The sequence below is a fragment of the Hypoxylon fragiforme genome (genome assembly GCF_022984875.1).
Source record: "Hypoxylon fragiforme strain CBS 206.31 chromosome Unknown GGS25scaffold_1, whole genome shotgun sequence".
In the NCBI taxonomy this organism is placed as follows: Eukaryota; Fungi; Ascomycota; class Sordariomycetes; order Xylariales; family Hypoxylaceae; genus Hypoxylon; species Hypoxylon fragiforme.
In genome coordinates this window covers 4,243,779-4,259,295 of record NW_026054756.1, presented here as the reverse complement: position 1 = coordinate 4,259,295, position 15,517 = coordinate 4,243,779, and the positions used below count along the sequence as shown (strand labels likewise).

General features: G+C 46.9%; 3 protein-coding genes across 3 annotated transcripts; 2 read left to right on the top strand and 1 right to left on the bottom strand.

Moving 5' to 3' along the window:
• Positions 1-1,291: 1,291 nt before the first annotated feature.
• On the top strand, positions 1,292-3,193 carry GGS25DRAFT_63222 (uncharacterized protein). The gene is made up of 3 exons (XM_049265919.1): positions 1,292-1,867; positions 2,004-2,395; positions 2,557-3,193. Exons 1-3 carry the CDS (start codon positions 1,825-1,827, stop codon positions 3,154-3,156), a joined length of 1,035 nt encoding a protein of 344 aa, XP_049122059.1. The 5' UTR covers positions 1,292-1,824; the 3' UTR covers positions 3,157-3,193.
• Positions 3,194-4,800: 1,607 nt separating this feature from the next.
• Positions 4,801-6,568, top strand: GGS25DRAFT_63219 (glycoside hydrolase family 16 protein). Its single transcript, XM_049265918.1, has one exon. It carries the CDS (start codon positions 5,034-5,036, stop codon positions 6,171-6,173), a length of 1,140 nt encoding a protein of 379 aa, XP_049122058.1. The 5' UTR covers positions 4,801-5,033; the 3' UTR covers positions 6,174-6,568.
• A 5,049-nt stretch (positions 6,569-11,617) lies between these two features.
• Positions 11,618-13,099, bottom strand: GGS25DRAFT_63154 (dihydrodipicolinate synthetase family protein). Its single transcript, XM_049265917.1, has 2 exons — positions 13,081-13,099; positions 11,618-13,006 (listed from the first exon to the last, which is right to left on the bottom strand). The coding sequence occupies exon 2, from the start codon at positions 12,769-12,771 to the stop codon at positions 11,833-11,835; it is 939 nt and encodes a 312-aa protein (XP_049122057.1). The 5' UTR covers positions 12,772-13,006; positions 13,081-13,099; the 3' UTR covers positions 11,618-11,832.
• Between the last annotated feature and the right edge of the window lie 2,418 nt (positions 13,100-15,517).

Genomic DNA, 15,517 nt, shown 5'->3' with positions numbered 1-15,517 from the left:
GCCCTGGTTGCGGCTATTCGGTTTTCCCCTCTTGATTCGCTGCCCCTACGCGTGTATCACCATCTATTCTTAGTTCTTCAATGACCCCTCCCCGCGTTATGATACGGCTGGCGTTGGCGAACCCGGTACAGCGAATGCGTGGTGCACGCAAAGCCTTAGGATCGCTACACGATTGGTTCCCTTGTCATGCATTGACTTTACGACACCTGCCTAATGTGGGTGCATCAACGAGGAGAACCATGTTGTGTACGATTTGCATCATTTGCTACGACGTTGATTTCTTTTCACGATTTTCGTACTTTTCACCACTGCCTGACCTGGCCCATAACATATCCTACCTAGCTCTCTCGTCACGATATCAAGGCATATATTTCCAGCACGTCTTCAACTTTGAGAGCGTCACTGCTTCCTGAGCTTTTACCTGGGTATTCGCATTTACGACCTAATTGTTAACTGCCAAGTCAACCTCGTTTCACCTTGGCATGTGTTCACTCGCAAGATACCCCTATTCCTTAAGTCTTCGTCTTTGAAAGGTAATCTTATCGAGTCTCTCAATCTGCGAGAATTCCCGTGGTGGAAAAGGCGATAAAAGCGGCGTTTTAACACACGAGGAGCAGAACACTATCATCATTGCAAATCCACCTCCCCCACCATCAATCTGATTTCTATTCTACCCGTGGATCATGAAGCAAAAGGTCAAGCCCACTCACACTGCCTTAGAAACAGGTCAATTGACACATTACGTGGTAATACAGTCAGCTGAATAGCAGTCTTCTCCGATAGGGGTCTTTGGACTACGAACATGACGGTGGATGGAGGGCAACAACCAAAGCCGTTCAACTGAGACTCATTGCGCGCACTGATAAGATTTCACTCCTCAGTTCCATTCAATTTCGGATGTGGTGGAGTAGACGGATGTCTACTTGGGCTTACCATCGTGGCGTCTGTTTACGGTTTACGCACCATACACTAGTTTCATAGCCGGTCAATTTTCCTTTTAGTTAATTCATTGAGTTCCCGTACATTCTGGTGTGTTTCAGTAACTTGTTTTCCATCTTCGTAACTTATGAATTCCCTAGCGGCAGGATTCTGGCTGTATGGATTCTTTACGCTCATTGTGCCAATGTCGTTACTGGTAGGTGATTTGATGAACTTAGGAGCGCCCCCACGTACGCGTAAGTCAGAAGGTAACGGAAGGCTTAACATCGCTCTATAACTATACCATTGTTAAGTAGTTGAACTACTTCGCATTGGCCTTTAATCAAACCTAGAGAACTATGTATGCAAGATTTGTAGGAAATATTGCCAGCCTACTACGTACAGATATGTATTCTCTCTAGGTTAGGTAAGTTTATCCATGCGCAGTCACCTCTAAAGCTACCTACGTAATCCATTGATAACGAAACGCCCGTGTTGGGTTACGCAAAAAGCGATCTGTGTGCTCTCGGTCCCGAACCTTTTCTTGTTCATTCCTTGGGTTCCGGTTGGACGCTTTAGGAGGTCGGTGCGTAGGCGCAGATCCCCAAGGCCAAGATCCGAGACAATGAGGCGCCAATAGGGTGTGTAACGGGGATTCAACGTTTGGTACCTAATTCTTGTTTTCTAGTACCGGGGCCGTTGGGATCGCGGGGGTGAATGGCTATGGATGGGCGGGTATGTAAGCGATGCATTTCCCGTCTATCCTACTTTTCTTACCTTTTTGACTTGCTTCCCGCACACGGCAAGACTCCTAGTTCGCTATAGCTTCATGTGGCATCGACATCCACGTATATCAGCAAAGCATTCGGCATATCAGGGGAGGCTGGCTTTATTCAGACTGTCACCATGAAGTTGGCAATCATTCTCGGAGTTAACATCGCTCTGTTGGGTAAGTTACTACTACTTATATACACGTATATCCCGACGGCCCGGACCCTGGAGATATTATCCTAATGCCCACCCTACTTAAATTTTAATGAGAAAGATAAAATGGTTCGAAGACGTGGCTGACATCTTTTTTAAAGCGAGGAGCGCATACGCCCGGGATCCATACTACGATCATGACTTTGATGGCTCCTTATGGGATGGTCCAGATGACAACGGAGGTAATGGTGAGGGGTATATCTACGGGGGTAGCTCTTCAAGCGGATACGCGCCCAACACATATGACTCGTTTGCGGGATTCGATATCCAGGAGGTGATGCGGGATCGTACTGCTCATGGAGTGATCGCCGCGTTGTGCTTCGTGATCCTATTCCCGGTAGGGGCAGTCCTCGTTCGCATTGTCCCTAGCCGGCTATCCTGGGTAATCCACGCTGTAACCCAAAGCGTGGCCTTCATTCTTTTCATTGTAGCAGCGGCACTGGGCATTCGGATGGTAGACATTGTGGATATCCCCCCTAACAGTTCCAGCCTAGTGAGTTGCCCTTCTATATGAAATCAAACCCCTTTACCCCCTTTACCCCCCCTCTCCTTTTATAGGAGTGGAAAGGGAGAAAAAGCAGCGATCTTGGGCTTTAAAGTACTCGCATCTGCAAAAGCGTATGCCTAGTTATTGCTGACACTGGAAAAATGTAGTTACAGATATCCTCCGCTAACGCGCATCCAATTATCGGCCTTGTCCTTCTCGTCGTAATGTTCATACAACCAGTGCTTGGTTACATCCATCACTCATGGTTCAAGCGCCTTCAGCGACGAACTACGCCCTCCTACGTCCATATATGGCTCGGCCGTGCCGCTATTACTCTAGGCATAATCAACGGAGGGCTCGGCCTACAATTAGCTAACGCCTCGCAAGATGTTATCATAGCGTATTCCGTCATTGCTGCCGTTGCGTGGCTAGTCTGGCTAGCTAGTGCTATATATGGGGAGGTAAGACGTCGTCAGAATATTCCGAACCGAGACACCGAAACTCGCTCGGGTTTCACTTCTCCTAGCCTTGCTCCTCCTCCTACCGGCCCACGGGGCGGCGTTTTCCGCCACCACAACTCGAGCCCGGACGACCCGAGCCCTCCTTACACCCCCGGTGTCCTATATGGCGGTCCACCCGTATATAGGGGGACTGTGGAGGGAGATGCGATGGAGATGGAGCCCGCCAAGGATCCTCTCGAGAGGAGTAATTCTTCGTTCTCAGTGTCACCCAGGACAACAGAGACAGATGTGACACGAAGACTATAGGCAGGTAGTCAGTGGGCAAATCTAGACTTTTACGAACCACGGAACACTTTATTTAATGAAAAAGTTGGTAGTGTCAGGTATAGGCTTGGTAGGAGCTGAGATTAGATACCAGCGTATGTGAGTGCGATTATTGCTTTGACCCTGAGAATGGATAAATATGATCAGACTATTCATTTTGATATAGGACTCTTCTGGATGTGGTGGTTACTAGGTAGATAGGTGGTCAGGGGTGGAAAGTTATTTGGCGTCGCAGGATAGGGCCATTCTGGTTTCTGGTTTAGGTACGTAGCGTAAATTATAAAAAAAAACAGTCTTTTCACTCAAAGGTCTTACCTATTGTGATGTCTACATGGGTAGTTATAATTACCTATTCTTCTGTCCGGTTCTTCAACTTACTAGCACACCTTGATGTTGCCCCTTTCTTGGTAAATCCTACCTGGGAAGGTAGGTATGAAGGTACGTTAGCACCTCCACGGTATATGTTGTGGTGCCGAGTCTGAGAGTGGTCTTTCACTATGGCCGTCAAATGGTGGCAAAAGTCTAGACCATATATGACCTGGCAGATCTGGCAGACTCTTTTAAAATAAAACATAAACCTGTACATAGTAGGTACTAGACTTTTGATGGGCCCTACTAGAAGACACAGAACAACATCGTTGTTGCGTGGGGATCGCTAACATCTCCCCCAGCATTATGGATTGTAAGTAATAAACTCATCGATGGGCAGCTTTCATATCGTACAATGAGTAATCTAGTAAGTTGAACCTGTGTACAAACCTTGAAATTTTGCTGAATATTATTAACCTCTCCCCTATATGTAATCCCACCCTTTAATGATATTTCGAGCCTTTAGTTAGGGTGATGACTCCATGTTAGTACCATTCACATTCTTCTAAATCCCTAAACGGCTTCTAGGTCATATCTTTGAATCGTAGGACTCTTCCAATAGAGCGCATAGTATATATTGGTCGTCGTAATTTACGTAATTGATACTATTTATATTAGTATCGGTAGATAAAGACAGCGAGCATAGCCTTGAAGGTTCTTGAGTCGGCTGTGGCATTGAATGGCACGCCAAGTAGCAAGCACACCACCAACATCCGAAGCCGTGGCCTTAGGGTGGTAACATTCAAGATGCTATTTCCCGCGAAGTGCCAAAATCGTGCTGAGCAGTAGCATTTAATACCTGTCATATATATGTACCTAGATGTCGATGGGCTTGCTGTGAGGAAAACTTTGATATGTGCTATGCATGCTACTGTCGCATTACGGGTCGTGTAGGGAAAATACTCTTCTTAGAGTAGGGAGAAATGCCGTCCAGACAGCTACCCCGGAGGATAATATAAAGAATCGAGCATACAATGATCAATGATCTTGGCCAAGTAACGCATTTATCCGGCTCACTCAAGCTCTACCTTTTCCCCCTTGACGATGATCCCGATCTGGATTATCCCCGCAAGTTGTCCCCCGAAAAAGAAAACGCGTACTTCATCGATAAATGAAAGTTACATTGGTAGTGACCTATAGCCGCGCAATATTATATGGCCGGAGAGAGGTTTGACCAAGCTGAGCTTCTTCCGAGCTGTGATTTCTGGCTACCGGCCTCAGGTCGAATGTTTAGCTTCTAGGCAAGATATAGGTAGGGTTTATACGTGCTTTATAATATGAATAGCTCTTGTATCGTACATACAGTTATTGCATCATATACCTTGCGATCGAATTTTGCTGCCCCCAGGACTTCTCCTCTGCCTACGGCCTTTGATGGGCCTCTCAAGTTTTTTAAGCAACCCTAAGAAGCTGGTTAACGCTCGCAAAAGCCTCACTCGAAAAGACCGAGCATCTAAGTAACAGTCCTAGTGGACTCCCAGTCTTCAAAGATGGTTAGACACTGGGGGCTTGCGATTACGTTGACAGTCATCACCTCTATGCTGTCTGTGGTAGAGGCGCAGAATTACCCCCTGGTTACTGATTCGAGGTGCAACTGCTACAGAACAAACACGACGACTGCTAACTACTTCACTCATCATCGATTCTTTGACTTCAGAGACAAGTCGCAACATGTTAGGGTGCCACCAGCCATCGATGATCCCCAAGGTAGTGCCGACGCGCCGGTGACGGACAGTTATTTCTCAGATCCCGCCTGGACAAGCGTGTGGTCCATTCAGAACTGGAACAATAGCGCCCTTATGAACGGGAGTTCAGATGTAACTGGAAGTGATGCCACCGTACTCATGGTGAACTCACCCAACAACATATATTTCGATAGAAACACAGACCAGCGTTCTAGTTCTCAAACGTATCTCGTGATGAGGACCATGCGCCACACCAACTTCCAATCGGCCGCGGAGATCGAATCGCTTTCACTTGGCTACCGGTATATCTCTATTCGGATGTATGCACGGACTAGGGGGGCACCCGGGGCTATAACGGCCATGTTCACCTTCCGTGAAGCTCCGCAGCTCGCTCAAGTGCAAGAAGCCGACTTGGAGGTTAGAACAGTCGACCCGAAGCACTCGATTCAGTACACGAACCAGCCTTCTTGGAACGAGGACGGCGATGTTCCTCAGGCTACGCGTAACGTCTCTCTTCCCGGCCGCGTGGACTGGTCTAACTGGCAATATCATCGGATGGACTGGACACCAGGGTCTACCAGCTGGTTCGTTGACGGAAACCTCATGTCCTCCATCCAGTTTCAAGCACCTCGGGACGCGAGTAGGATCATGTTCAACAGTTGGAGTGACGGTGGCACGTGGAGTGGTAACATGACCGTGGGCTCTTCGGCTGAGATGCAAATCCAGTGGATTGATATTGTCTATAATAGCACAGACTCGACACCCGGAACCCCAATAACGAACCCCGGTGCTGGAAGATCGTGTGTGAATACCTGCAGCATTGACTTGACTTCCAAGCTCGGCACTCCAGTTTTAATATCAGGCCCTCAAGGTAAGGAATTTGTGCTCGTACCTATGTTGCTGTTTCGTATCATTAGTATCTCACCAAGAACTTTACTAACGTGATCATTCTCTTAACTAATAGGTGGTGGTGGCCAAGCACCCGGTGCTCCCGGAGCCTGTACTTCAGCGAAATGGGGGCAATGCGCTGGCAAGAGCTGGACTGGATGTACTGCTTGCGCAGCTGGAACAACTTGCCGCTTCCAGAACGATTACTACTCGCAATGCTTGTGACGGGTCCTTTAGTTTTTCTTGTGATTGTGTTGTGTTCAGGCTGATAGTATCGGTAGTTACCTAGATAAAATAGGTAACAAAGGAGGAAATAATGTACTTAATGATATTATCAATGGCTTCTCTATTTAGTCTGCGTAGTAAATATTCATTGATAGGTACTATATGTACGAATACGGGTAATAGAGCTTCTATGCTCGGGCCCCCCCTTTCGACCAAAGAAGTTTGACTCTTCTTGTTCCCTAGTTTCAACATGATATGATACACACTGACCTCCTAAGTATAAAAGGGGTAGATGGAATTTGGAGACGTGATCTCCAATCGCATATGAGACAAGTCTGGTGGGAGGTCATCGAGCTTGTCAAACCGGAGTTTATTCCCTCGAACCCTATTGGATCCATGATGCATACACACGAACCGGTCAGGTAGAGATGTAAATCAAGGCTCTTGATAAGCTGAATATATAGGGCCACACCTATTGGATCGATTGCCTAGGCACATAGGCAGTTACTAGCATCGCACAGGGGCTTGGTCGAGATCTGATATGCAGTTTGAGAGGAAGTGTCCTAGATTATGTCCTGATAAGGCTGCATATCGTATCCTCAAGGATGTTGCCAGACATGAGGCACTTGCGAGATCTAACAGCTTCCACGTAACCTCCCCCTTTTCATCTTTGCCGCGATGGAATATTATTTGTACAATACATACGAGCGTTCAAGAGGAGGGACAAGAAAGAAAAAAGCAAAATGTGCTCTGTGAGTTGGGTGACGAATTGCCGAGCTCTTTCTATCAGTACCTACCTACCAAATGCATTCTTGGTATTCACTCTTGGTCATACTTACAACAGTAGTCAGCGTGTGTATTCAGCATAATACAAGCGAGCCTTGGGTCAGTAGGTATCTCAAGGTACTACACACTCGCTTAATATAGCACATCCCACACCCTACCCCATCCAGCATATACGCACAGCATCGGGCTCAGCGTTGTGGCGTCGGCCTATGCAATCCAAGGGCCAATGTGCCTGTCATGGCACATCCCCGTGAGACTAAATAGAAGCCGGACGTGGGGGTCCACACATGGGAGACCTGAACACAAGCCACGCTCAAGTATAGAAAGAAGTATTGAATTGACGAACTGGGGGGTTAACGAGGAGAGGGCGGCTAACGCGATAATCTCACGGCTACGAGCGTTCTACCTCCTTTATTACTTATATCCTGCCTTTGCTTTTTTTCCCTCCCTGCCGATGTTCTATAGTCATTGATAGGGCTAATAGACCCTTCGTTATGGCCTAGCTAGACCTAGGTAGAAGCTTGCGGCCCAAAAGTAATATGGGGGTTATGTAGGCAGCGACATATACGACGGGAGTACCCGGTCTCTCGCTCACAGGAACCCGGTCGTCATCAACCGCACGATACCTGATTTAGTAACACTCATGCCATGTCAATCCTACATCTCCACCAATCCAGGTCGGCACCGATGGTGCGGTACGAGACACAAAAGTATACTCTCATGCCGCTATAGCCGAATGCTGTGGTAGGTTATGTGGCTCATGTCATGTGCCGTGCCGGGATTCTGACGTTTTTCTTTTTATTATCCCGTCTCTTGTTAGGTGCCATATCTCAAGTGATAGCGGATTCGTGCGGGATGATTGTGTGGCCCTAGGTTTAATATCCAACATAGAAAAAGGAGACGTAAAACCTCCCCAAAACTTTTTAAACACATACCTACCTAGGTGCCTACCTACCATTGACGCGCAGCCTTTAAAAAAAGCTCGAACTCAGTCTCGTCAGACATTAGTAAGAAAGGAGGCGGAAGGCTGATCCCGGGTATTCCTTCAGTCCGTTGGCGAGCCGAAAAGTTGATACATCACCTTTCGCTAAGAAAAGGAGTTACGCTGCAAATAAATCTGGGCCATACAAATTTATTACCTAACCGCAGTCGCCCTCGTGGATATGCAACCCAAAGGTTCCCCTATTTCAGTGCTGACCGCATATTGATGGAATGGATTGCGTCCTTCCATCCCTCTTGCCCACGCAGCCTGAGCCCGTCGCCCAACCCTGTACTATCCCAGCCACATTTGACTCGTTCGTCTGCCGGGTGCCGACATTCTTGCGTAGCATCAGCTCTTTGCCAAACGGCTGGAGGGCGTGTTCGAAAACCCAAGTGGTAGGTACTGGATGTGTGGTATGCGACCATCTTGATTGCAGAGCGGTGAGAGGAACTGGCTGGCAATCGAGCAAGACCAAAGCTTACAGCAAGGTCCTTTTGCCATATTTTAATTACCTACCTTCTTAGGTACAATCTATCATAGATAAATTAGAGATAAGTAAGAATGATACTCAGCTTTTTGGAAGCACGTGGGAAGGAAGGGGTAGTTAACCCTCCAATACGACCCAGACAAATAACGTCTGTATTTCTAAATTTCTCATCGTGGGGGTTGTCGAATCCTGTCCGTGTATTCGGGTTCGGGGAATGATCTCCCAGCGATCTTCTGCACGATTATCTGACCATCATAACCGCAAAGAATACATCGTTAAATAAATCCGCCGAGGTCTTTTCCATTACTTGACCCATCGACATTATTGGCATATTGCCATAAGCCCTAGCTCTTACAGTTTCCCAATTCAGATCCCTTTAACTCCCCTCCCCTCTCCTCTAGGTAGCAACATTACGCAAATAGTCTGAGACTCGTATAGGTGTGTATTTGTGCGTGCGCGTGCGTTCTATATTACGTCCTAGTATACCCTTTCCCTTGTTTATCACATAATCTGTGCCATAAAATTACGGCGACTTATGCCCGTTCGGAGCCATTGGAGGTAAGATTGAAGTCATATGGCTAGAGTTAGAAGTAGAAGAGGGGGAATACGCCCAACGTTGGATTTCCTTACCTTATCATAAGTTGCCACTCTCTCTTTTCGAAATAGTTCCTCCGCGATCGCAATACATGCACGCAGATTGCCTGGAATCTGACCCTTAGAAGCGCGTCTTATTACCAGATTACGTTGCAGTCCGTGGCAAGTTCGCAAGATGAAGGATCAAAACCAATCCGGTGCAGGCTGTCCTTCTACCAGACTAGAGAGCCTGAGACGGGTCGGAAAACCAGGTTGCGGACAATAGCTCCCGGGAAGGATGCTCTACCCGCATTAGGGGTGGCGGTGGTTCTGCTCGTCGTAGCAGTGCGGTGGTGCCGATATTGAGAGAATCCATACAAATAATGGGTACCTACCGAGGTAGGTAAGTAGGTAGTATGTAGCAATTCAGCATTACATACATACCCGAGGTACTAGACACTGTAGGTACAGTTGCAGAGGATATCACTGCTTGCTGCATGGCATTCGCATGCCTTGGGTAAAAATTAGGTACGTACGAGACTGTAGATTGGGTAGATATTGTGATTGCCTAGGTAGGTATGGATATACCCAGTAGCTTGATAGTACGGCAAGCGCTAGCAGAGGCCTTGGGGAGCTTCTGGGTAAGAGAGGGGGAAGAGAGAGGGAGGGGGGAGAGAAGGAGGATCGTACCGTGCGTTATTCTTTGCATCGTTCTCTCGCACCAGCACACCCCCCTAGACTTCAACCCACGGTCCAAGGATGGCGACTTACAGGACTAGTGTGTTATGAGCCTGCAGGTCCAGACTGCGGGGTACAGGGTTAGGAGAGAATAATACGGTGGCCCAATAAGACAGCTGTGCCAAAATGAAAATAATGATTGAGCTAGTCTGATTTTAGTATGCAGTCCCACTTTTTAAGAAAGAAAGGCATGTATATCGGTACTTTAGCTAGTTATACTGGATAATTGAATAGTATTTTCTTAAAAATATCATATTTTTACCCGTATGGTCATGTGACTTAGTCATGTGATATGGCTATATAAGGTTATGTAATAACTATTCCCACATGGATAGTTTTCTGAAACATATAGCTACATATATGCAACCGGTATCAATAAAAAGATCATTTCATTACGGATTGAATGATGTAGGTTGCATACTGGTGCGATATCTGGTTGAAAGGTTATTCAGGTAGATATATCGTGGGCCATCACGTGATACCCCTTAGCGTGACCTCCAGGCGGCTCCAAAGGCTCCAAGGGCTCTTACTATGGCTCTAGGGGTGATCACGTGCCTTCCGGCCTGCCACCTACATAGTTGATTAACTTTGCAACCACGTATCGCCTCAATTCGAGACCTATATCAATCAATTCGTAATTGAATGCACTTTCAATTGGATTTGGTTGCATATATGTAGCTATATGTATCAGAAAATTATTCAACATAAGAGGCTAGACCTTTGATTAATATGAAATGTGGTAGGTATAGGTAAGGGATATGTGGCTAGGGTATATGTGGCTAGAGTATATGTGGCTAAGAAGTGTGTGTAACAAGTAGGTAACTAGCTTAGTGCCTTTTACGCTTATTAATAAAAGTCACGTTTAAATCATAAATGCATCGTACATGCAAGTTATTAGGTATGTAGGAAAAGGGGATATAACCAGTACTTAGCTTACTATATAAAGTAGTATGGTAGCTTAAGTACTTTTTATGCAAGCTGTACACGTATATGACAATATTTACTTATCCATAAGCCTCTCTAAGTACAATCCACTCTTTTCACGTACTCGTAGCACTGTTCTTAATTTCTAAATTCGGAATAGTCAATCTTAATTTTTGATTTTGGCACAGATGTCTTATTGGGCTACCATAAATAAGATGGGGGATCTGCGGAAGACTTGCATTTTAATGACGAGTGATGTATGATCGACTTGAGGATTAACTCGATACATGATGCAAAGGGGTCTTGTGTTCCTGTCCTGCCTGGCAACTGTCTCGGGTGGTGGACGTGTTTCCAATGGATGGGAGTCAAGAAGATCGTTTATGTAGTACGCAGTATGCGATGTGCCGTCATGGATGGCGAGCTGGGTTGGGGTAATGTAGTAGCGTAGGCTAGATCATGCGTGAATGCTATGGCATGTAGGCTGGCATATAAAAGTTAGTGGCGCTGTCGCTAGTCGAGGATAAGGGCGCAAAACGATAGCCGAGATTCTATGTGCTATCCATGGGTGGTAGCTATGCTCGATACTAGGTAAGTCTTGTACCTACCTAGTACCTGGATGTATGTTTGCCGCTGTCCTAGGTCAGGCGATGTGAAAAACTATTCCATAATTTCCATTACCTGCCGCAGTTGCCGGTAGCTTCTAGGCTAGCTTGCAACGTTCCCTAGGTACCGGTATACTATGTAGAGTATCATGACACTATATCGTATAAACAAGCGAGAAGAAAACGAATGCTTATCTGTATTAGGTTAACAGCGATACGAACGTCCGTTTTTAGAAGTCTTTAGAAGTCTTATCTATTTCGATAATTTTGAACTATTCCATCCAAGCTGCCAAGTAACGCCGTTTTATTTCGTAACGCCAAGCCCCGGGTTCACTTCATATTGGTGTCCCATTGAGCCTTATGATTTTCGGGGAGGAGTCCCAAACCCCGGATTTCCCTCTAAGCCAAGCTCCGCTCCAAAGCTATCACCTCGTCAAATCCATTTGTAATCATTTTCATCTGCTCGTCGCTTGGCAGCCCACATGGCTTCCTCGGTTCCCCACCAAATCCCTCGAAGTGCTGCAAGGCAGCCTTGACACCCGCAAAGCCCGTCTGGATCGCGATCCAATCGGCCTTAGCAACAACCGCCTGTAGTCTTCTGGCTTCCTTGAGCTCACCGGCGTGGAATAGCTCACAGATACGAACACAGGCTCGGGGTATTAGATTGGCAGTTCCAGCGATGGTACCGTGCCCACCTACGACAAGGCCCTGGAGAATGAAGTCTGCGCTGCCTCCGGCCACAAAGAAGCCGGGCTTGGCCCCGTCAACGATGCGAGCCAGCTTCCCCGTGTTTCCACAGGTGAGCTTGACGCCTTGAACATTGGAGTGTTTAGCGATTTGGAGAATTGTGTCGGAGGAAAGATCTAGACCAGAGCATGCTCCGGGGTAGTTGTAGATCACAACCGGTATCGGACTAGAGTCGGCAACATCATAGAAATGCTGGACGATCTTGGATGTGTTGAGGAGACCGCCATAGTACGCCGGGGGTAGTATGATAGCATAGTTAGCACCCGCGCTAGCGGCATCCCGGCAGAGCTGGATGGTCTCGCGGGTAGATTGTGTCCCACAGCCGGCGATGAGCGGCATGAGATGGTGATCCGACTGGTCTAGAGCAGATCGTGTAGTCTTGATAACGAGGGTACGCTCTTCTCTGCTCAAGTGAACAGCTTCTCCGTTCGAGCCATGCACAACCAGGCCCGCAACGCCGGCGTCAGCAAGACGGATAGCATGACGTTGAGTGGCTTCTAGGTCAATCTCATCATTTTCCTTGAAGAAAGCCACGGTGGGAACATAGACCCCATCGGGAAGAGGGCATGGTTGGCTTGGAGAGTCCGTCATCGAGGTGATTGGGTGTCACGAGGGAGTAATTGGGTTTCTTTTTGAGTATGTATAGTGTATACCTAGATAGATATCTGTAAAGGTATATCGTTATGTATACGAATGAAAATGACAGTGTAGATGGTTGAAATAAAGTAGCAGACTAGTAGTATAGAGACAATTATGACAAGTAAGCTACGTGGATGTGACTTAAGCAAAGTAGGTATGGGCTACTAAACCAACGTGACGTTGCGTACTAGAATAGGTGAATTTATAGAACGGAATATTAGTGGAAGTGAGGATGGAGAGAGGTGGAGAAGGGAGAACTACTACTATGTAGATAGTTACAATGGATGTGAGACTGAATAAGAGGATGACAATGGGAGTACCTGTGAAACCTCCAGAGTCATGGGGGGACAATGACGACTTAAATACAATGGTGATTTTTCTTTGTTGGCCAGCAGATGTATGATTAGGTGTGTTTGCTTCAGTTGAACCGATGAGACGAGGCACAAGGTGAATTGCTCTACCTGCCAGCCTACCTAGGTCCTACATGCAGTGACAACCTGGGAAAGCATACATACATACATACATACATACCTACATGCATGTCTGGACTCTGCACACCTACATATGGTACCTTGAGTGTTATCTTTCCAGCACCAGGGTACCTAGTCGTAATCCCAAAGCCCGAAGATTGAGCCTCTGAAGCACATGTAAGACCGTAAGATGCTGCCGGTACGACCAACGTAACTAACCTTAGATCATTCGTGGGGGTGTCAGCTGGTTGAAAAATCCCCCCTGGTCAGGAGAACCAGGTTGGACGATGCTGCAAAGCTAAAGATCCATAGATGAGGTATGATTGACTATGATCGACTATGATTGACTGTACCATTAGAAACTCGTGGATGGTGTCCTTTCTTTCTACACACGGGAAACCCCAGTTTGACAACTTTGCACCGCATTGCATTATGTTGCTGACATGGACATGATTGGTTCTTTAAGTACGATTTAGGCATGCAGACATGAAGGAAGTAGGTCGATAGGAACTGGCATGTCCATGGTGTAGGCCTAACAGCTTCGAACCTAGCAGCCCTAGGTCCTTTTACCAAGGTTGCTGGTGACCAACCTGGAGCTGGGAGCCTACCCTAGGTATCGTATAGCATATCGATTGGACAGACTACGGGGCGAATACGTGATCCATGTCGATGAAATGCGGTGAAGCTTTTCCGAGCTTGAAAAAAAAAGGCGAGAACTAGGTACGAGGGTTAGAGTAGAAAGAGAAAATAGAAGTGAGGGGCCTTTTTTTTTTTTTTTTTTTTTTTTTTTCTCTCTCTCTCGGGCTCTAGTAGTAGGACACCGAGTCGGATTGCCTACTAAGTAAGTACTACTAGGTACTCTATCTTGTAGGAGCTAATATACCGTAGTAAACGTGGGGGGAGTTTGACATAACTTAAAATTGGCCAGGTGCCTTAGTTTAAGTTCGGTGTGTATTTAGTGGCACCTGGGAGCCCTGTGGGACATCATAGCCCTGTACCACTACACTAGGTACTAACCTGTATTAGTCTGGGAATCTGATGTTCTTCTAGGGCTGTCTATTAGTGTAGCACAGGCCACAGGGGAAATCCACCCCCACGATTTGATACATATCACCTACTGCTAGTTAGAGTACCTGCCTACCTAACAGTCTAGGTTAGGAGTAACTAAAACCAACCCTAGCAATTCCCCCGGACCGGCTCCATTTTTATTCCGGCCGCCTTGGCTTTCAATGTTCATACCAGTGACACTACATACCACTAACCTAGTGTATGTAAGTACCTATACTTAGTACCAACTTGAGTCTTGAAATCATAAATCATTGAGGCAACCCGGACATGAACTGAAGCCCTTCCCCCCCTTTTCCCCTTCCCCCCCCTCTCCCCCATCCTTTCTTTGCCAAGCTACGATCCTATTCCCCATATCCCGGACAACATATCAATAATCACTAACGCCCAACGCCCTAGTCGATAGCTTGCACCGCGATCCATTTGAGCGACAGGAAGAGGGGGCAAACCCTGCGTGATACGCCTCGTGCCCTCGTACCCCCATTCAGCATCAACCGCAGCAAACACGACGCCACCTATCTCACCAACCATGGGGTAATGCGCATGTCTAAACTGCATGGTACACGAGGCCATGCAGACTAGGTCGGCCAGCACCGCATCTAGAGCATCTGAAGCATCTGGAAAGCCCAGATCCGTTATCAGCTCTAAAAAGAAATATTAGATGGTTGTGTTCGGCTTTTCCAATGCCCCGATTCCATCATTCAATACTCTACCTAGTATGGTATTTAGCAAGTGAGTTTTGGTATAGGGCTTGGGTATGATGACTACCTAGGTAAGTAGGTAGGTTATTGTCTAGGAAACTCTTTACGCAGCGTTTTATTAGGTTGGTTGGTCTTATCAGCCACCGAGTTGAGATTGAAATCCCGGCGCTCTGGCTCAGCGTATCGACTGAGGAGGGCGTGAGCGTGTGCTACCCATCAATTAATACCAACCATCTATTCGTCACTTTGTATGTGCAATACCTAGGTACCTTCCCGCTACATAGATAGGTTGGTACCTAGTAGGTAAGTATTTTCGGGTCCATCGAATGCCCCTATTCAACACGCCAAATTGCTCACACCATTCAGCCAGACAATGACGAGTCAGCATTAAACATCCTAGTTTCAGTGCCATGATAACTTGCCTATGAAATTCCCAGAAGACAATTCTCACGTGAGAACCCG

Excerpts from the sequence above, each read along its gene's own strand:
- GGS25DRAFT_63222 (XM_049265919.1), top strand. The coding sequence starts at position 1,825 with ATGAAGTTGGCAATCATTCTCGGAGTTAACATCGCTCTGTTGG. Across the intron at positions 1,868-2,003 it reads AGTTAACATCGCTCTGTTGG|CGAGGAGCGCATACGCCCGG; the intron begins GTAAGTTACTAC and ends TCTTTTTTAAAG. Across the intron at positions 2,396-2,556 it reads CCCCTAACAGTTCCAGCCTA|TTACAGATATCCTCCGCTAA; the intron begins GTGAGTTGCCCT and ends GGAAAAATGTAG.
- GGS25DRAFT_63219 (XM_049265918.1), top strand. The coding sequence starts at position 5,034 with ATGGTTAGACACTGGGGGCTTGCGATTACGTTGACAGTCATCACCTCT.
- GGS25DRAFT_63154 (XM_049265917.1), bottom strand. The coding sequence starts at position 12,771 with ATGACGGACTCTCCAAGCCAACCATGCCCTCTTCCCGATGGGGTCTAT.